The sequence below is a fragment of the Hoplias malabaricus genome, chromosome 17 (genome assembly GCF_029633855.1).
Source record: "Hoplias malabaricus isolate fHopMal1 chromosome 17, fHopMal1.hap1, whole genome shotgun sequence".
In the NCBI taxonomy this organism is placed as follows: domain Eukaryota; kingdom Metazoa; phylum Chordata; class Actinopteri; order Characiformes; family Erythrinidae; genus Hoplias; species Hoplias malabaricus.
The window spans coordinates 12,035,849-12,057,189 of record NC_089816.1 but is presented as its reverse complement, the minus strand read 5'-3'; the positions used below and the strand labels follow the sequence as shown (position 1 = coordinate 12,057,189).

The following is a 21,341-nucleotide window of genomic DNA, read 5'->3' as shown; positions in this document are numbered from 1 at the left end:
GTCTGAATTTAACAAACACATTCATTCCACCATCTTCACACTTCTTCCCTTTACAGTAATTGAAGTAAAGACATGCGAGCTCTCACCCCTGCTACAGGTGCACTTTGTAGTTCTACAGTTGGAGTATAGTCCTGTTGCTCTGCTGTTGTTCTTGCCCTTTCAAAATGTTCTCAGATGCTCAGGAAACCTTCATGCTTCTCAGGTTATGAAAACGTCGGGTTTCTCTGCTGGTCTGAGAATGATTGAACAACCAAAAATATTACTCTAACAGTGTCCTGTGGGCAGTGCCCTCTATACCACCGCGTGCACACAAACACACACACTATGTCATCACCACTTCAGTGTCTGGGTATAATCACCCACTCTCCATTGAAAAACAGGGTGAATGGGGTCAAAGAATGTATGCACAAGCAGTCTCGTTGTAGAACTTGTAAAGCTCGTATAGCCTATGGTGGGTGGCACTGATAAAATAGAAAGTTGATGTAGCTAGAAGGTAGTTTAAATGTTATGGCTGGTAAGGGTATTTGAGAAATTATGACTGTTTCTTGTGACCAATAATCTGTTCTCAAGTCGGAGACACTAACTCCAGGATTCCTGTAGTGTTTTCTGTCCCATTTGACCAGAGGGGAGACTACATTTCCCACACTCCTGTGCGGCTCATTGCTTCACTAGTTTCGTGCTAGAGTTGAGTCTTGTTTTAAATTCGCTCTCCGGGTCGGGTCGGTGATTAAACGCGGGTTGGAGGCGGTGAAATGCTGGAGTCTGCGGTGTATCCGGTTTTCCGGCTGGGGAGACCCCGCTATGATCAGGTAAAAATCCTCGGAGCCAGGTTTTGTTCCGTTATTTTCCGCGAATCGCATCTTTGTGTCAGCGGTCGGCTCGTGGGGCGCTGATAAACAACTGTTTAATCGATGTTCGTCCATCAGCGCGAGCTCGGTTTTACTCGAGTTTGCCGCCTCCCCACGCGCTGTCGGGGTTCTCCGGTCTGCGAGGGTTCTCAGGGTTAACGGAGCCCTGTTGCACTTGCTTTACCCCCAAATTGAGTTGAGGGGTTTCGAGATTGTTTAAATACTTTTTCCCCCGTCCCTGGGTTTCCCCCGTGGACGTTTATTTGCTCCAGTTACCGCTGTGTAGTAGTAGTTTTGACACCCCTGGTCACATGACATGTTTAGTTGATTGTGTTTTTGAAAATAAGAAAACACAAAGTTACATGTTTTTGTGCTGAATCAAACAGATTGTGTAATCGAAGTAGGTTCCTTGTAGAAATGAATGCACATTATCCATTGCATGCTTCATTGTCTTTTGTTAGTGTGTAATTTTGTGTATGTGTGATTTTGCATGTGTTAGTATAATTGCACTACATTGACATATTTGTTCATAGAGAATGCATTAAATTTCACTTAAATGTCATTAAATATCTTCACATCAGGGGTGTTCAAACTTCTGCCTGAAATGATGGGTGAAGTTGTGCACACAGCTGCTGGTCCTTTCTCTTCATGTTCAGAGTTGAAAGTCCTATCTGTTAGTTATTATTTTCAGACTGTTACCAGTGCTGTGGATGCTTGTTTTTCAGCTGTTTCCTGAAATCTGGGTCACATCAGGGCAAAGAATGCAACGTAATTGCTCGTCTTCTTCTTTCCTTAACCCTCCATCTTCTCAAGTCCTGTCGTGGTGGTCGGACAAACGAATGACTGTCTATTTAAATCCCTCAGGCTCCATGGCAACACCACGGTCAGCTTTAATTAATGGGGTCTCCGATTAAAACTCAGTCCACGCCAGACCTGATCACACATGCCCATCATTCTCTTCATACTCAGACATGTTCACAGCTGGATGAAGAATAATGGTGTGAAATATTGTAACTACATGATATTTTGCTATACAAGTCATAATATTTGGAGCCTGTCTACACCTGCTCATTTCATGTGACTAGTACAACATGATTTTAACCAGAGTGTTTACACAGGATTGTCAAAAATGGATATCCAATTATTTGGGTTGAAATCTGATTTCAGTATGGTGAGAATTTTTCAAATCAGCTTGTATCACAATCATTGGGAGGGGTTTGGTTGTAGGTGGGACTTTGCATTGGGAGGGAGTTGCTTTTTTTTTCCCGAGTAATGTATTAGATATAGGTGGTGTTTGGGTTGCAAGGGAGGGGTATTTATTTTGGGAGGGGTTTGATTGATTTAGGTGTGTTTTTGACTGAACTGTGGAGGGGGGGGGTTCATTGTTTTGGGAGGGGTTTGATTAATTTAGGTGGGGTTTTGGTTGCAGTGGGAGGAGTTTTCTTTGTTTTGGGAGGGATTTGATTAAATTAGCTGTGGTTTTGGTTGCAGTGAGAGAAACTTTTATTATTATTTTGGGAGGGGTTTGTTCACGTTGAGAAAGGCTTTAGTTGTGAAAGGTGTGGGTGCGTAAGGTAGTGTTTTTTATGTATCAGGAGGATTTGTCATTTTTTGGGAGGGTATAGCTGCATTAGGTTGGGTTCTATTTGGGGTTTTATTTGTTTTGGGAAAGGTTTGAGAGGTAAAGTATTGGTTGGATTTGGAAGGATTTTGGTTCTAAATGGAGGGTTTTTGGTTGCTGAATGTGAAATGTACACTTGTATAACAGGTAGTGGTTTGTGTGATCATGTTTAAAACAATTTCATGCAGGTCTTAGGTGCATTCTCACATGCATTTTTTTCTAGATACAGTCATCCTCAAGACATGATGACCAGTTGTAAAAAGTGTCTTAGACATAGATGTGCAACTCTAGACAAAATTATTTTTAGACATTTAAATCCAGAGCACAGGTCTGTCACTTATCTCCTGTCCTACAATTTATTTTACTATATTTGCTGTGTGCATCACTTTGTTCTTGGACTGAGCAAGGTGCAATGTTCAGGTTGATTGCACTCCCTGTGTTGTTATCTGATAAGACTTCATCTCGAACATGAAATATTACCTACTTTATTGGTGATTTGTTCTGAACTGTGAATAGAGAATGGCCTTGGCTGAGTTACTGACTCTGCACTCATAGTCATTTAATGACTAGCAGGAGTAATTGGAACAAGCCGTATGCGCTTGTTCTCATTTTTAATGCCAGTGTTTTCTTTAGTGCTCAGTAAATCAGTATGAATCAATGTGTGATTTTCTCTGTATTGCAGGACACACAGTAGCCCATTTTCTGTAATAATGGGACAGGTATCAGGGATCTGCCTCTTTGCTGCTGTTTTTAGTTGGATGGAGGGCAGCTGAAGGATACAGCAAGATTTTTTTGTTCTTGCAGGGCTACAGCTTGCTGCATCTCTCAGATCTGCGAGGCATATTCTCCGGAGAGCAGAAACATATGCATTATTAACAAGCGTCTTCTCCAGCAGACTTCCGCACACATACCACTGCAAAGAGAATTCAGGGCTTTGATGCAGGCGCATGCACCTCGGAAGCAGTGTTTGCAGGGAAGGGAGTGAGCTTGGCACATTTTTGGAGCTGGCTGATATTTAAAGATAAAAGGTAGCGAGAACTCCTGGCTCCCGAGACCTTGAGAGCTATTTCTGTTTCTTCTGCAGATACCTCACAAGAAGCAAAGGCCTTAGATTCAGCTGATTGAAGCCACTCTTTTCTCATGATTTGTACCAAAGAAACCCTTGGCATGCCCTACCATCGGGCCTCTCAAACAGTTGGCACTCAGGATGCCACTGGCATCAGCTCTCCCACCAGACAGGAACAGAGAGTTGAGAACAGCAGTAGCAACAGTAACCAAGCTGAGTCTGTGACTAACCTCATTTTAACAGTGGAGAGTGGACCAAATGGTTAATTTATGAGTTTGTTTTTGCACAACCAATTAATATATTGTTAGTTTGTTTTTATTTCAGCCATAAACGTTAAAGCCTTTAAAGTTTTAAAAATAATGCAGTAAGTGAAAAAGTAGGATATATATATAAAAGAGCATATAACGGGAAAATTGATATTAAGAATGAAATCTTACACTCTTGTTATCCCCTCCCCAGTCCATTCTGTCCATATAAAATAAAGAAGGCTCAAAAACCCCCTATTTAATTAGTAGCACTGTGAGTACATTTTGTCAACGCAGACTGCTTTTTGAATGAGGAAATATACAGCACAGACAATCATAACCAGGAAAATTTACATACACCAGAGTAATGAAACAGCTTTATATGCAGTGTTGAACAGAATGATGAATGGAATAAGCATCAGGAATTACTTCACATCTTGTGATTGGACCTGAAACAGCAGAAATATTAAAGCCACAACTACAGCAACACACACACACACACAACTGCATAGCTGTATGTGCATGTGAGTGGACTCTGAGCTAGCACTCTGCTGGTGGTTAGTGCAGACTCAGCAGTTTGTGATTGCCCTTTTTAATGGAATTTGTTTTTCCTTCAGAGCACATTCCTTGGCAGGTTCAGACATTTTGTAGACATCATAGATCCCAGAACCCTCTTCGTATCAGAGGTAAAAACACTCACTTTCATACCTACTGTAAAATACTTTCACTGAAACGTGTTATTCTTTATGTCCAAAGGTTTGTAGACACCCCTTATAATTTTTGCATAGAGCAGCATAAAACAAAATGGGACATTCTGGGACATGAACCTATAGTTACCATGATTAATGCCACGTAAGGTCCAGAGGGGTGTAAAGTACCACAGAGTTTGTAACCTACAATTAATCATTAACTTGGGTTCTTTAAAGTGGATATTTTATTAAATAACTCAAAGAAAAAAATAAAAAATGAGAGAATAGAAAACTGAACAAAAATAGCAAGAACAAGAGCTTCTGCTCGCTCACTTCTTGCTGCTGTTCACTCAGGGGTGAGATGAATAGTGGCTTGTTGTGAAGTACTGGAACAGACCCTGAAACAGGTTGTTCTGATCAGGGCTGTTTAGACAGGGTAAGACAATTGCTTTGTTTACCCTGTGGTATTTTGAACAAAGCATATAGCAGACATTTATTTTGTACCCCTTCTGGAAAGTGGTATAATATTTAACTTTTAATGCTGTCATGGCTAATTGCAGTCAGATCTTCACAGAAATGTTCCAGCATTTAAACTAAAGCCTACCCAAATATTAGAAGCTGTTACTGGAGAGTACAATAAAATACTAAATGTCAGTTAAACTTTTGATGACCCCAAATCTTTGGAAATACAGTGTGCTTTTATATTATGCTTTAATTTTCCAAACGATAAATAATGTCTGTTTAATGTCCGTAAAATGATCAATGGTTAAATTTTTCAAATTCCAAAAATTCCAAAGCTCACTACTTATTAACTGAAAATCATATGTCTTTTTTTAGTCATGACTTCTTCATCATTGTTTCAGGCTCGTTTAAAGGAATGTGTTGCACTGCTAGACCATTTTAAACATGGAACTCTCCCTCTTGGAACAACAGACCAGCAGGTGAAGCAATAGAAACATAACAAGCATTAAAGGCACCATTCTACTTTTAACAACATATTTACTGCAGTTAATATCGTGGTTGATAAACCGAGATTTGTTCTGAAATTAATGTGTCACTGGCATGAAATGAAAGCTTGTAGCTGCAGGGTAAAAACTGCATTTCTAATGGTTTGTGATGTGCCGTACTGATTTAAGTAATTTGAAATGCACAAGTCTTCAGTGTGTGTATAAAATATTCTTATATCTGTAAATGGAAAAGCACTACTGTTACTGATATAGTGTGTGTTTTATATCTTTTTTTAGCTGTGGGAGGCTCAGAAAGTGAAGCAGGTGAGACAAAACATGTATGTTCACTGTTGAGGTTAATTGGATCTAGGCCAACACAATAAACAGGCAAGATTTATTCACCCCACTGCAGGCTATTATTCACCCTGACACTGGACAGAAGATCTTCATGCCTTTTCGCATGTCAGGTACGATGGCCTTATACAGTGTTTGACCGGGCTTTAGATCTCCATACATGAGCGACAAATATAATGAAATGAATATATGCAAGTGAAATAAATGGCACTCTCTTTGGCTGTTTTATGCTTGCAGAGATGTTGATAGGAACCAGGGGTCAGAGTATCTACCATTTTATCGCTAGGACTTACATATATTCACCTGAACTTCTGGAGAAGAAATGTTTTCTCTTATCACCACTGTGAAATTCTACCTTAGTAAATAGAACTAAATAAAACTCCATATCACACTATATCACTTACACACAACTTACCTTTTTGAATGAACTTTTCATTCATCAACTTTCATGAACTTTGGGGAAATGGGTTGAATTTTTTATATTTTGTGTCTTTCTTAAAATAGTTTTTCTGTCTTCTTTCACATGTTCATTAACGACTAAAACAAGAGAAAACTATTATATTAGTTTTCTTCACCATCAGAAACAGTGCAGCTTACAGATTGTTGTTCACAATGTAAATTTACACCCTTAAGTTTCAACACTGGTCTTAATTTCCAATTGTGTTTGCTAACAAAGGTTTACCAAGGGAAAAAGGGCATATTAGTACATGTTAATAACCTAAGAAAGATAATATAAAAAGTCTGGAGTCAGGCAAGATAAATGGCATCGTCAATTTAAGAATCATAACTCCATAAGTGCAGTTCTGTTTTCTAAATAATGTTAATGAACATGCGCCAATGATGGATGCACCCCAGTGAATTGAATGACAGGGACAGTTTAGTAGAGTGCAGTGTTGGAGCATATATGGGGGAAAAAAGATTCATAGACACCCTTTGTAATTAGTGAATTCTGCTACTTTAAGGTTCATCCCTAGACCCAAATATTCAGTTGGACATCTACAGTTTGGCTAATCTCCACAGAAAATATATCACCAACATATGCTCTGCATATAGAGTCAATATGGCCAGTGTCAAGTGTTGCCTAAAATGGCGTAATCAATCAGCCCATCAGCTTTGGGCTGTGGAGTTATGAAGCTGTATATATACAGCTATACATAGTTTTAATACCATTCATTTCAAAAGAAATGTTGGAATACATTTCCATATAATGTGTTTATTACATTTACCCTGATGTTAATATCCTCACATCCCCTTAGAGACATGTGTGAGATGAGAAGGGAATGTTAATTGCTCCACACTGTGAGGATTGTGTTTGAACTTTGCTCTTTATATATAGGATTTTTTTTTGATATATATATATATCTCACAGGGTTTAATATATGTTTTTCACAGGGCTTCAGTCTTTATGTTTGTGTTACTGTTTTTTTCAATAGGTTATGTCCCATTTGGAACACCAATCGTAAGTCACTGTTTGTTTTGACAGCACTAGGCCAGAGAACCTAGCTTAGTCAAAATCAACTAAACATTACTGAGATATCTGAAGGGATGAATACTAAATAATATATTCTACGTAAATTAAAATGCGTCCTATAAAAATCTACGAAACATTTTTGTAACTTTGACATCAGGACAATGATTGAGGTTAGTTATTAAAACAGCTGAAAGCAACCCCGCATGCTTCTGGGTGTAACTTCTGCCGGTCACCGTGATGTAAATCCTGCCCAAGATAATGGATGTAAAATTCTTTAGGAAAATAATAAAGGCCCTGCCACCACACAATTATAGACTTGCATTGCATTGTGATAGTTTTTATCATGTTTGATAGGCTACAAATGATTAAAATGAGGAAGCAGTTGTTTTAGCTGTGTCCCAAATGCCTGCAGACATCACGACACTCTCAGAAGCTAAACAGAGATTTCTGAAAGACATTACATGGAAAAAAAGAAATTATTTATATTAAGAGTCATTAAAAAACTACTAGATCATGTTTTTGTTACATATCCATACAAGGATTTTATTTCCACCAAACAAGTCTCTATTCACATATTCAACAGTCTCTATGTACTCTAATAATTTTCCAATCCTGGAATTTATAAGCATTATGATGGAAGTGAGTAAGTAACAAAATATATCTCTACTCGTTTTTTGCAGGTGGTCGGCCTTCTCCTCCCAAACCAGACTCTGTTGTCCACTGTGTTTTGGCAGGTAAAGGCCTTGTTTAAAAAAATGTGTTCATTAATTAGAGACTGTGGGTGAAGTGTGGATTCACATTTTTTCTGTTGTAAAGAATGTTAAAATCCAGTGTTTCATGTATGTTCTCTTCTACATCCTGCAGTGGTTAAATCAGAGTCATAACGCCTGTGTGAACTACGCCAACCGCAATGCCACAAAGGTACGGTGGTTTTACTCACGTCCCCCAGGTCAGTGTTTTGTTTTAAGGCAGTTTTAGTGCAATTGCAGATGGAGTGTCAGTGAAGCGTTGCTTTGTGTCGTTTCCATTTGACTGGATTTCAGCTGCCGCTTCGAGCAGGACATCTGTTCTGCATCTGCTCCTGACCCCAAGCCTTCATGAGCTGTGTGTGTTCAAAAGTGAGGAGGAGTGTAAATTCTCCTGAGTGTAATACTGATGTAACTGTTTCCCTTCACAGCCCACACCAACCTCCAGGTTTATTCAGGGATACCTGGGAGCAGTCACCAGTGCAGTCTCAATAGCGGTGCGTGATTTCAGTCTTATGGTCCAGATAAATTATGACTTATATATGGGAGTGCGCACACACACACACACACACACGTGTGAATGATCTTATCCAGAGTGACGTATAAGGATGTTACCAAGGTAGACAACTGTAGCATTATGAGTTTTTTTAGAAAGACTGTTATTGGTGTAGTATGGTGTGCATGCTTACACAGGTGTGCCACACTGTAGTCGGCTCTATTTAACACTAAACCAGCCCCTACAACCAAACACATAGTATTCTAAGGGACAGCCTGTCAATTGTTCTGAGAATAACTGCAATTTTTATTTTCAGATTTAATCTCTAATTTTATGCCTGTTTCTTATTTAAGTTAAAAGTATTGATAGATAGAAGGAGAGAAAAGGAGAGATAGATAAGCCTCATATAATAGAATTTATTACAGCAATATTTTTCAAACTGTATTTATTTTAATAGATGTAAACACACATGCGATAATCCTAAATTCTTATATTGTTCATAGTTTGACTCCTCTGTTCTACTGTAGGTGGGTTTGAATGTTCTCATTGAGAAATCCAGGAAATTTAATCCAGCCACCAGACTCATCATCCAGAGGTTTGTCCCTTTCCCTGCTGTAGGTGAGTACAGTGCTGAGATATTTAAGTTTCTTTATTTAAGTCAGTTTTTATTCTCAGAACATTCCACGTTGTGTTGGGCTCCCTCTGCTGACTGACTGGTGCCAGAGCACTGTGTTTTCCAACCCAGGGCCCAGAGAATCCCATGTCATGCACATTTTGCTGTTTCTCCAGCTCTAACACATTCAGTCCAGCTCAGTATAGGTTTGATTTTAAGCTGTCTAGTCAGATCCATTCATTTGGGAGCAATGAATGTGAAAAACAGGACTAAATACATTTCCTGTGTTTGGAAACACTGCCATAGTACAAAAGAATGAACATAGGTTGGAAAGGATTTTGTGCAAATGTTGCTTATCCTGTTTTATATTTTTAATATGATCTCCACAACAAGTCATATACTAACTAATGTGGATTTTTTGTCTGTGCTGTTTGCAATATGTTTCTGTAAATTTACATTTTATGAGCAATAAAAACAAATCTAGTTGTGAGGTCTTGTGGGTCTCTATGAGGGCAGCACTGAGGTAAAATATGATATGTTCTGTCATCCAGAGCAAGAACTAAATAAACCAGTTTTGTGTTGGCTGTGAATACAGCACTGTCACTTAGTCTCCTCTCCCTCACAGCAAGCGCTAACATTTGTAATGTGGTGCTGATGAGGCACAGTGAGCTCTCTGAGGGGATTGATGTACTGGACAACAATGGGAATGTGGTGGGCTCTTCACGGATAGCAGCCAAACATGTGAGGCAAAGATATACATAATTTACACATCTACATATAATATAATATAATATATAAGTCTTACCATCAAATGATACAGGAATATTAACTAATCAAGTCATTCTAGTGGCCTTTATTTTCATTTATCAGTTTAACTAGAAAACTGATTTAAAAAATTGCTGTGAAAAAAATATTTGAAACACAAATTTTCAGAAAGTGAAACTTGAAGTTGCTGCATGCAGGGCACTACACTGAACCTGTGGGAATAAGGTCATGTGTAGGCATACCCTGATTAGCTTTGTTTCTGCACAGTATAACTACTGCATATTATCTCTCCTTACAGGCGCTGATAGAGACAGCCTTTACACGAGTGGTCCTGCCACTGCCCATCTTTGTCCTGCCTCCTGTGATCATGGCCTTTCTGGAAAAGTAAGAGATTTTTATTAATCATGCATAAATCCAGCTAGAAATGAAATGATAGTGAATTTTTACCAGCATATTATTATTATTATTTGTGATATTTATTGTTACAGCCTATGTCTGGGTTTCTTGGCACTTGGTAATCTGAGAGCACAATACTTAGTATGAGGACAACAATTTTTCTTTTTATAGAAGTTAGTAAAAAAGAATTGAAAAGTATTTGTCCATTTATCTTTACATTTATACAAATATTAAGAATGGCTAGCATTTTTATGTCAAAAACTAAAAAAAAAAAAAAAAAAAAAAAAAAAAAACCCTTTTTTTTGGAAATGTCCTTGACTGGGCTACACAGAACCCTGATCTCACCCCATCCAATACCTTTGATTTGAACTAGAACAGAAATAGAACCAGGCCCTCTCATCCAACATCAGTGTTTTGACCCACAAAAGCTCTTCATTGTGGACAGGAATTACCACAGACACAGCTACTCCAAAAGTTGTAGAAAGCCTTCTCAGAAAAGTAGAAGCTGTAAAGGGGCACCAACTCCATATCAATACATATGGACTTAGAATGAGATGTCATAAATGTTTCGGTAGCTGTAAAGTATAGGTGAATTCTTTTGATAATGTAGTGTATGTTTTATGGTACATTTATGTCCAGGAAGTAAAAATGTTGTTTTCAAAACCTGTGTGTTGTGTTCATCTCTTCCTCTCTCTCAGACGCTCTCTGTTGCAGGCTCATCGCCGACTCCTGCTGCCTGTTCACAGTCTTGTGTGTCTGGTTGTGTTTGGTTTGTCTCTCCCTTTCGCTATAAGCCTCTTCCCACAGATGTCTGAGGTACTGTCCATATGGCCATGAATCTTTATATATAGAGGGTTACAATGTTTCATACATAATCAAATGTCTGTTTCTTTTCCACATGGATTTGTTCATTTTTATTGAATTAAGCCATCATGAGTGTTGTATTAAAAACATTACTTTAGACATTACTTTAAAACAATCTGTTGATCATAGTTTTGGTTGAACACAGAAGCGGTAAATACATTTTGGTTTGTAGGTTTCCACAACAAGCTTCTATGTCATTGAATGGCCAAAAATTTAGCATAGAAGTTATGGCCCTATCTGAAGCCCTAGCTCAAATAGTGTTAGGTTGCTGCTGACTGCACTGATTCAGCTCACTTTCGACTCCAACATGAAGTCATTTAAAACCGGAAAACAAACAGGAAACAGTGATGCTGTAAGGCTAATTTTCCACAGCTGACCTACCTGATATTAATTTTTGTGAGTGAGTGAGTGAGTGAGTGAGTGAGTGGTTATTTTCAAGATGAGTAATGAAGGTTTTTGTGAAGACCTGCTTGCTAATCAATTTTCTGCACTACACAGATCAAGGCGTCTCACCTTGAGCCGGAAATCGCCATGGCAACAGATTGCAAAGTGCTGACCTATAACAAGGGTCTGTGATGAAAGAGAGAAACAAACAGAGGGAGGGATGGAAAGATGGAAAAATAGAAAAAAGGAACTGTGAGACAAGCAAAAGGGGAGGGAAGCAGAAAGCAAATTATTCTGTTTAAGCAGCTGCCGTCAACACATTCCCAAGGCCACGAAGTAGAGGAGGATTCCAGAGAGAATGAAATTGTAGTCTCAGAGCAATACTCACTTCCCGTTTACTACCTTACCTATCAAGCCATTAAGACTAATAATCAGTGACTGTAAATCCTGCAATTGTGTTAACATGAACATTTATCAAGGCCTTACCTTGCACAAGTTTATTGCAGTTTATTATAGGCTTGTTTACAAATAATTTCAAAATACTATGTTTATACAACACAACTAGCAATATGACTTTTCTTACACTTAGGAAAAAAAAACAATGTATGCAGATGGGTTTGTACTGATGTAATTTAAAGGCCTGGATACACTGAGCTGCAGTAGTTTTAGAAATTCAATATGTGCAATAAACTGCGATTAACTCATTAGTGTCAACAACCAATTTAATTCTAATTCATACGAGGCAAGCAAAGCTGTTCTATGCCTTTTACTCTCACATCATTGTTGCCTCATACTGATAACAGATTACAAGAGTTTCCCCAGATATATAAAATATATAAAATGCAATTATATAAAATGCAGTTATATAAAATATATAAAATGCAAAAATATATAACAACCTTCCACTTTAAGAGTACAACCGTATGGGTGTGGATGAATATGGAGTCATCATTAATGAGAGAAAGAATAAGACGAAAAAGATCAAGACTGAAGATCAAACAAAATAGATGCTGATGCTTTTTGAACAATAGCTTGACCTTTCTGAAGCCTTGGCTGGTTTATAAAGTATCGAACCTTAATCTTGTGAGAAAGGTCAGTAATATTTGAAAAAAAAGTGCCAAATAATTTCAGTATAAGAGTTTCTTAGTGCACCCAGGCCTTTAAAACTTGGACAAAGTATTTGTGATTCTTCTGATTACACAGTGCAGTCGATAATTGTACAGTGTACTGGTTATCCACAATATATCAAATGTAGTTTTGTGTCTCCTTTATTTATTTTAACTTTATATGGATATATGCCTAAGTCATGGTAACCATGTAACAGAGGTTTTGGCATTTTAAAATCCTGTGATGTGATTAATGAGTGAATTTTACAACTAATATTGTATGTCAATGCCAGTTTGTCTAAAATCACCTTTTCTGAGAACTGTGAATTGAGGATGAGTGATATTTTTCCTATTGTATTTATTTTGCACCTCTTATGAAATAACACATTTAATAATTTACTAACAGAATATTACTAAATATATTTAAGGGTCAAAACACAGAAAGTGCTGCAACTCGTGTCTTTTTTCCATGCTTTTTTTAATTGCATAATTTAATCACAGTCTGAATAGTGACCGCATACCTTCTCTTAAAGGTTTGATTTGATTTGGAATTAAATGCAGCTTACCTACACAGCTACTTATGCAGGCAGTAGAAAACAAGGCAGGACAAGAGGTGCCGAGACACATGCTGTCGCTGATGTCAAACCCTAAATAGCACTTCTGGAGCATGTTGCTCAGCATGAGTGAGTTTGTCATAAGCCAGTTCCATGAGGGGCTTTCATTCTTAAAAGAAAATGTAGCTGGATTTTACTGTACATTTCAGTTTTGACAGTGGCTGAAGGGAGAAAGGAAAGAAAAAAAGCAAACATAGCAAGGCATGCTTTATTAATTTCATAAAAAGGTGACACTGATATAAATAGTGCAGAACTGATACAAATAGCAGTAAAAAAAACATGAGAAAAAGCATGAATTTACAATCCTACATCACACCTTTGCTCTCCGTTTATCTCCAGTTTCTCTCTCAGCTTTCTGTGTGTCACCACAGCCACCCACAGCTCTCAGAGGTCAAATGTCAGAGGGATGGGGTCATACTTTAAATACCTTTTCGGGGGTTTTCACACTCCTCCCTGCTTGACATCTCCCTCTGAAATGAAGCCAGGGGAATTCAGAGCTACTGCATCCACACAAACAGCGTCATATGAAAAACCTTCACGCCATGGAGAGCAGGTTTCACAGAGTTGAACTTTCAGCAGAATGCTGAATGTTCATCTACAGCAGCACAGGTCTGAGCTCAACATTACATGAGTCTTCCTTCCCATTTCCTTCACATTATACACCACTGGTGAAAATGTCTTTCTTGCACACTGCAAGACTGCTGCAAAATTCATTCTCTAATCATAATACCGGAAGTCATTCAATGGCATTTACACTAAAATATTAAAAATACAGGTAAAAAGTATTAGCTTTAAAGACTGGTGCAGTCATGTTCACTTAAAACTAACACTAAATAATCTAAGTTCAGAAACAACTGTGTTGAAATGGATGTTCCATGTGTACCGTTTCCTATGAGGCTTTTTCTGTACATGAGCAGATCTAGAAAAAAAAAATATCAGAGTAAACCAAAAATCTGATTACTGAGCTAAAATCCAGGGCTGTTAGTCAGTAAACAGTTTAAATCTGACCTACCTGCCAAAATCTGATCATGATCACAATACTGGTGTGAATGTAAATGCACTCAGTGCCAATATGATTACAAACACCATTACAAATGTATGTGTTATGTACTGTGTTTAAACTACACCATGTAAAGGATATTTAAAGCTTGTTTGTAATGAGGTCTCTTTTGGGTATGTGGTTATTTCCACTATACTTCACAGACATGCATAGCCAAATAAGTAGTTAAGTGCAACATGGGAGTGAAAGAAATACTGAAAATTTTGAATTCCCAATGTGCGTAAAAAAAACTTGCTTAAACTTTACCATAGGCAGGAGCACACAGACGCATTAACATCAACAAAACCAAATGGAAGTTTCTATCATTATCATTTTTAGTTCTAGCCATTAACCACTGCTCCCCAATCACAATGATCTACATTTGTCACATTCTTCTGTTTTTTCCTTTCATTTACATTGTCTAAAATGTTCCGGTTCATTTACACCATTTTAGTAAGTCCTCACCCTTTCAACCTGGTTCATTTGATTTAGCATTCTTTTACAGACCCTCCTATTCTAAAGAGGCAACAGTCTGGTGCTGATGATATTAGTTGTGTCAGTGTGCTCTGGCCTGAAGAGCCCTCTGCTGCTAACCTAACCTGAAGAACAAATGACCAACAGAAGAACAGCACGAAAGCAATCACTGCAGTTAAATGAATATGGCAGGTGTTTGTGGAGGGAGTGTGTGCTGGCAGGGCAGTGGACAATGTACATGAGCCTGACCGAGGAGGAGCTCTTTTTCTCGGGCCAGACAGGGTCCACTGATTTGCTGACTGTGGGAGTGGTAAAGCCTCAGGAACGACAGAATGGAGTGAGTCAACCACAAAGCCGTCACACACCACAGAGCGATCTACAAAGAAAAAAAGCACTTGATTAATGACAAAAAAAAAAATCAGTTTTGATTCTGTAACAAATCTATACTGACGTTCCTCAGTACTGCTTTCAGGTTACACCAGTAACTATGAGCTTTTCCCAAACATCTACATAACTGATTTGCTAAGATGTAAACAAACTCATTGAGAGCTGTTTGTGGTGAAATTCTAGAAATAAATACAAAATTATTCATAATTTTGGAGAGGAACCAGATGCCTGATGTCAGAGAAACCCTTAAACTAATAGCTGAAATCTTTAACTTACCATTTCCTGAGACATTGTTTACAACAAAACTTTATGTAACATAACTGTGTAAGTATAATATGTCCATCATTTAAATAGTGAAATATTGGACACATCTAAGGGGGTGTTTTTCATTTCTAAGTTTTTTTTTTACTTTACCTGTAAAGAGTTTAACTGAATAAAAACATCTGATTCTGTATACTGTATTCTACATTTTGTTTAGTGGAGAGCATCAGTACTCATTTCACAATGTACATAATTTTAGAAAATAGAAATAACATAAATGAAAAAAGGCATTATGCCATTTTTTTTAACAGTTTTACAAGAACAGAAACTGCAGTAATGCAGTCCTTTACCTCTGCACACATAAGCTCTGCGTAGAAGGAAGACGTTTCCACATCCAGATAGAGAGGCACAGACTGGGACTCAGCACAACTGAGGAGAGAATGATTCAGGAATGAGCAGCTCATTGAGACAGGTTTAGCAGTCATGAGTTTATCTGTAATTCCCCTGTGCGACTTAAAATCTCATTGTTCTAAAAATCGGAACTAAAATAAACCATGTTTTATAGAGCAGATTTATGGTAGGTTTTAAAAGGGTCACATGAAAACAGGATCCATTGATTTTTAAAACACTGTATACAGACTAAAAATAATTAGCAGTGAAATTCAATATCATTGGACGACAGAGTAGATTTTTACAAACAGATTTTACTGGTTGGTGTAGGAAATTATCACTGATAGTCAATTACAGATGTTAATAAATATAAAAGGTTTTTGTATAAAAATGATTGCTGTCAGAAAAAAAATTGTTATTGTTTGAAAATACCAGCTCTTGATCAAAAAACAATATTGCCCCAAACTACTTACAACAAAAATGCTTCATTATACATAAAGATTTTTTTCTTGCACAATATTAATTGATGCATTGATTTAAACCCTATTTTTACATGAAAACAACACAAAGAAAATATCCGTTGAAATTGAGAAAGTTATAGTTTTTGAAAAATGTATGCATGCCCATTTTAAATTAAGATTAAACAGGGGCAACAAAAGACTGGTTAGATTGTGTAATCCTTTAAAAAATAAAAAGTAATGGTCAGTAAGATGACTGGAGCATCTTGAGTCTTTCAGAACTAAAGTATCAGACTCTAATGGTGCTTTTCCACCAACGAACCAGAAAAGTTTGTTGCCAGCTGGAACCAAACAAGTTGTTTTTTAGTGCAAACCATGACACCGTCCATTGGCATGCCAAGGTCAGTATCTCAATAAAATATATAAGGGGAATAAAACAGGAACACGCTCCGTTTGTGTGTGTTTCTGCAGCTGTGTTTGGCGCAACACCATGCACATTTGTCATAGCCGAGGCTCTTAGTTACATTTCCTCTGCTGTTCACAAGCTGAGCAGGGCGGCTCCAAAACTGCAACATTTACAAACGTATTATATCTCAATCTGATCTGACTCAATCCACATTTAAACCTATCACTCACATATGAAGTACCATTCCTAAAAGCATGTTTACTACTTTCAGTCCTTCTTGCTGAAATCAGTACAAATTTCCAGTTGTCTGACCTGTATGGCCGTGTGTTGTGGTCAGTGACGGTGTTGCACCAGGATACCAGGCCGAGGGTGAGGGTCACACTAGCTCCTCCAGACAGGAACAGCAGACACAGGCTCAGCAGCAGCGTCAGAAATGCAGAGAACAAGGTGCTGCAGAGAGAATTATGAATAACACTTTACATGTCGCTGCCTCCATGAAAAGAGACTGGTCCATCTGGGTCAGTGTAAATCTATCTTTACACAATGGACCATCTAAACATACTTTGGCAAATATCAGAGTAAAAGCCTAAATAAAAATGTTGTTGAGTATATAATGGTGCAACTTTCCCTGCCTCACCTAAATCACCAATCACTAAATAACTGGAATTCGACTAATGAAAATGATTAAGTTGACTCTGGCTTGAGCGCTTAGGATTGATTAATTGTGCTTGTGTTGGTGGTTTAACTGCTTTGACTAGTTTAATAAATCTACAGGTGGCACACTGGCTTCTAGTGATGATACATACTGTTGATGAGGATTATAACAAGAACTGTGATTCAATATAAATATAACAAATATTTCTGTTCTAATATAAACCATAATAATGACAAATAACATGATAATAAAACATAATAAATGTCTTGTATATAAACATGTTTTATTATCCAACAAGTAAAACAAGAATAGAAATAACTTAAATTAAATTAACTTTCTAAAGAAATAACTTTTTTTTTTGTCAGCAATAATATTCATTAATTTTCTGTAATCGCTTCCAGGATGGGTCTGGAGCCTGCCTGAAATCAATTTTTGCAAGGGAGGAAAGCACCATAGATGGGGTGACAGTCCATTGCAGCCCATCACACATGACTATTGTTGTCATAAATATTATTAGTAGTAATTTTATTCAAAGTATTCGTACACTTTTTTACATAACAGTAATAATAATAATACAATAATACTAGGAACAAGATTTATGTTTATTATTGGCTTGGCTATTCTTGGTGTTATTATCATTGATCCTCAGCCTCTGATACTCCAGTGTCGTTCAGTTGTGTGAGTAACTCACTCGTCGTGTTTACGGTGGAGGTAGAATAAACTCCTCCAGCTCTGAGTGGCTCCATACAGAACCGTGAAGACCCCCACGAACGTGGCGAACTGACAGGCGGCGGGCGGTCCCCACTGCTGCACAAGAAGAGAGACCACCTCCGTCTCCCCCTTCTCGCCCGCGCGCTTCTCCATGTGCCAGGACCCGCGGCTAAACAGCGCGCAGCGGCCTTTAAACGCCGAGCCGTTCAGCGCCAACGGCACGACCACAAGCAGCCCTGCGACCACCGAGAGCGCGTGAGCGGCGCAGTGCGCGAGCAACAGTCGCCGATCCAGCTCCATCTCCACAATTCGCCTGCGGGAAAAAGCGCTCCTCGGCACAGCCTCCTGAGGTTTAATTCACCACCAGAAAATAAAGCAAATAAACGCAAGAATGAAGGGTCCCGCACCGCACGTCCACTATCTCTCTCTCACAGCTGCTCCCTGCTCACGACTGGCTCCACCCACTCAAGCTCACGTCATGTATCCATAGCGACGTTTTCGCAGCTGATTGGCCCATCCTGCCACACTCCGCTCTTTCAAATATTTAATAAGCTGTGGAAAATTCCACGGAGCAGTCCATGAAAAATAATTACACACCTAAATTTCATTATTTTTTGTCAAATCAGCTTCTATGTCTGTGAGGAACTAAAAGTATCATATTTGAAATAGTGCATTTACTTTGGTATAACTGCTGTCTATTTGTAAACAATCCAAGTATATTGCTAAAAGTGACATTTAACACTTAATCTTGTATGTATCACACTTTGATTAAATGAGATTACAAACTTTCAATAAATCAAGAAATGTTAAATATATTGAAAATTAAACTAGGTTTACATGTAAACCAAAACTGCGTCATTGCTTCTCATCATACTGAATGCAATTGGAGAAGAATGTGTTAACAGAGGGGTGGGGCTCTCTCTCTCTCTCTCTCTCTCTCTCTCTCTCTCTCTCTCTCTCTCTCTCTCTCTCTCTCTCTCTCTCTCTCTCTCTCTCTCTCTCTCTCTCTCTCTCTCCTGTAAAAAAAAGTGGGGCAGTAGCTCAGTGGTTGTGTAAGCACAGCAGTAGAGACCCTGGCTTCAAGTCAAAGTGGGTCATGTGGTCACTGGTCTTTCCTGGTTTAAATGAGTCCGCATCAGAATTCTCAAAATTAATAGGTATCCCTCCAGCTAACAGGGAACGTTCCCACAACTTTGGCTAACGTTATGTAAAGGTTCCCCTAATGTTAGAAGCAACCATTCTTACAGTGACGTCAATGGAACGTTCCATAAACGTTACTTAACCTTGATAAATGTTCTCCTAATGTTAGTCTAAAACGTTTCAGGTGTAATTTATAAGAACGTTCTTTTAACGTTTTTATATAAATAGTCTAGAGTATATATGTGGTATTCTTTAGACACACATTAGGAAAGAGTCATCTGTTTTACATCAATTTTTGAAATTAAGGTACACCATTGAAAGGTATTGATTCATTGATTGTGTTCAACATGCGTGTAACTGTCAGTATATCTCATGTATTGCAGGTCCAATATTGACAGTCAAGGTACCAAATTAAAGCTTTAAGTCTCTGCTTTTCATAGATTATGTCATTATATATATATATATCATTCCACATGACAAATAAGGATTTAGTTGGTATTTTTGAAAAAAATATTAGTGGCAGTCTAGTATAGACAGATCTTTCACTGAGCCAGATTTGAGTCAATGTGTACTTATAAATAATGTGCAATCATTTGTCACTGTATAACATACAACAAAATGTGTCTTCTGCATTTAGCCCATCTGTGGCAGTGAAACACAAACACACACACACACACACCTAGAGTGTCAGGCAGCCATCCCCGGTGCCCAGGGAGCGTTTGGAGCTTCAGTACCTTGCTCAAGGGCACATCGGCCATGGAAGATCTGACTATGTGTAAGTCAAAAACTGCAATATAACTTAAAGAAAACTTTGTGTTTTAGTTGCCCCGAATGGCTTGGGTAGACTGGAACAATTCTTTACATGAACTGATAAATAAGAAGAAATACTTAATAAACCTGTTTGTGTATTTTGCAGGTGGAACATACAGAGACCCCCTAAAAAGTTTGGAATTTTGATAAATGTGATGATGTTAAAAATAAACATGTTTAAATTTATTTTTAAGTCATTATACTGATTATGCCTCAGTATGTCATTTTTATATTATATTGAATTAGACCACCATAGTATATCAGAATTATTTGGAGAAAGGTTTTTTATTTGTTAACAAATGGAAATGTTTGAGCCCTGTTAAGTGGGATTAACATAACTACATACTGAGAAAAATAATAATAATGGAATATTAAAAGGAATTAAGAAATCTCAAGTTTTAACACTGCACTGCTGACTATTCCTTGTATCTGACACAAGGAGCAAAAAAACAAAAACAACAAAATTGATTCTCTCATAATTAATTCTCATAATTAATGCAGCGCACAAAACATGTTATAGTGTATACATTCTACTAACTTCCAAAGAGTGAATAAGAAAGAACAGGAAAACTGGAACTATAAACCTTCAAAGAACATTAAATTGTCAGTGTAAATAATGTTGAGGTAATATGAGGTAAGATGTTCGCGAAACATTAAGAAAAATTAACTTTTTTCACTTTCAGGGAACATTTCCAAAGCAATATTACCACAACCATAATATAATGTTAAGAGAATGTTTTTACAATTGCACATACTCAGAACATTCAAAGACAATGTGCCTAGAATGTTAAATTGTCAGAGTTAATGAGGTAGAGGTCATAATCTGGGAAATAAATTATTGGTGTAAGTAAGGTTGAGATAATGTTCCCGGAACGTTTTTGTAACTTTAAACGTTAAACTTAAAACATAACGTTAAAAAACTGGACAAATTTACGTTGAGGGAAAATTCCAGTGCAACGTCACCACAACCAAAATGGAACGTTAGGGGAATGTTCTGAGAACGTAATTTTGTTAGCTGGGCCAGAGCTAAGAAATAGAGATGGAACTGTAGACTGGCCTTAAAGAGTGGGTATTATTTACCAAAAGTGTAAAATGGCTTTTTTATCATACATTTGCGACATCCATCAAGCAATAATGTCTGTTGCCATCAGCTCTGTCACAAATAATTGAGTCAGAGGCCATAACAGTAAATATGCTGGACCAGAGTCATGTGGGCTGAACCTTTTGACTGAGTCACATTGATCACAAAAGATGTCACATTTCAAACCCCAGATAAATTAACAAAACAAAAAACATCAGAACAATTTTATCACCCAATAGTGATAATATTTTACAAGACTGCCCATCCATGTTCCACTAATATATTACGTGCCACTCAGAGCCCC

At 37.8% G+C, this 21,341-nt stretch overlaps 2 protein-coding genes across 4 annotated transcripts; one reads left to right on the top strand and one right to left on the bottom strand.

The window, feature by feature from the left end:
• The first annotated feature begins 661 nt into the window (after nucleotides 1–661).
• On the top strand, nucleotides 662–13,065 carry sfxn5b (sideroflexin 5b). 2 transcript variants are annotated; one of them, XM_066648844.1, is made up of 14 exons: nucleotides 662–809; nucleotides 4,398–4,466; nucleotides 5,333–5,410; nucleotides 5,714–5,740; nucleotides 5,829–5,883; nucleotides 7,204–7,229; nucleotides 7,922–7,975; nucleotides 8,106–8,162; nucleotides 8,419–8,484; nucleotides 9,011–9,101; nucleotides 9,722–9,837; nucleotides 10,160–10,245; nucleotides 10,972–11,073; nucleotides 11,620–13,065. In XM_066648844.1, exons 1-13 carry the CDS (start codon nucleotides 753–755, stop codon nucleotides 11,048–11,050), a joined length of 861 nt encoding a protein of 286 aa, XP_066504941.1. In that variant the 5' UTR covers nucleotides 662–752; the 3' UTR covers nucleotides 11,051–11,073; nucleotides 11,620–13,065. The 2 variants fall into 2 exon arrangements, with proteins under 2 accessions (XP_066504941.1, XP_066504940.1); XM_066648843.1 differs by having other exon boundaries at nucleotides 10,956–11,073; nucleotides 11,620–13,063.
• On the bottom strand, nucleotides 10,636–18,481 carry zgc:153018 (Transmembrane protein 179-like). 2 transcript variants are annotated; one of them, XM_066648846.1, is made up of 8 exons: nucleotides 17,987–18,481; nucleotides 16,953–17,090; nucleotides 15,737–15,815; nucleotides 14,988–15,114; nucleotides 13,178–14,144; nucleotides 11,635–11,691; nucleotides 10,922–11,096; nucleotides 10,636–10,762 (listed from the first exon to the last, which is right to left on the bottom strand). In XM_066648846.1, the coding sequence occupies exons 1-5, from the start codon at nucleotides 18,304–18,306 to the stop codon at nucleotides 14,017–14,019; spliced, it is 792 nt and encodes a 263-aa protein (XP_066504943.1). In that variant the 5' UTR covers nucleotides 18,307–18,481; the 3' UTR covers nucleotides 10,636–10,762; nucleotides 10,922–11,096; nucleotides 11,635–11,691; nucleotides 13,178–14,016. The 2 variants fall into 2 exon arrangements, with proteins under 2 accessions (XP_066504943.1, XP_066504944.1); XM_066648847.1 differs by having other exon boundaries at nucleotides 10,638–10,762; nucleotides 13,178–15,114; nucleotides 17,987–18,480.
• Nucleotides 18,482–21,341: the final 2,860 nt, after the last annotated feature.

Coding starts and splice junctions, on each gene's coding strand:
- sfxn5b (XM_066648843.1), top strand. CDS start 753: ATGCTGGAGTCTGCGGTGTATCCGGTTTTCCGGCTGGGGAGACCCCGC. Junction 8,485..9,010: donor CCAGTGCAGTCTCAATAGCG/GTGCGTGATTTC, acceptor GTTCTACTGTAG/GTGGGTTTGAATGTTCTCAT. Junction 11,074..11,619: donor TCTTCCCACAGATGTCTGAG/GTACTGTCCATA, acceptor TGCACTACACAG/ATCAAGGCGTCTCACCTTGA.
- zgc:153018 (XM_066648846.1), bottom strand. CDS start 18,306: ATGGAGCTGGATCGGCGACTGTTGCTCGCGCACTGCGCCGCTCACGCG. Junction 15,115..15,736: donor CAGAGCTTATGTGTGCAGAG/GTAAAGGACTGC, acceptor TTTTCTTTGTAG/ATCGCTCTGTGGTGTGTGAC. Junction 14,145..14,987: donor AGAAAAAGAGCTCCTCCTCG/GTCAGGCTCATG, acceptor TTTTTTTTCTAG/ATCTGCTCATGTACAGAAAA.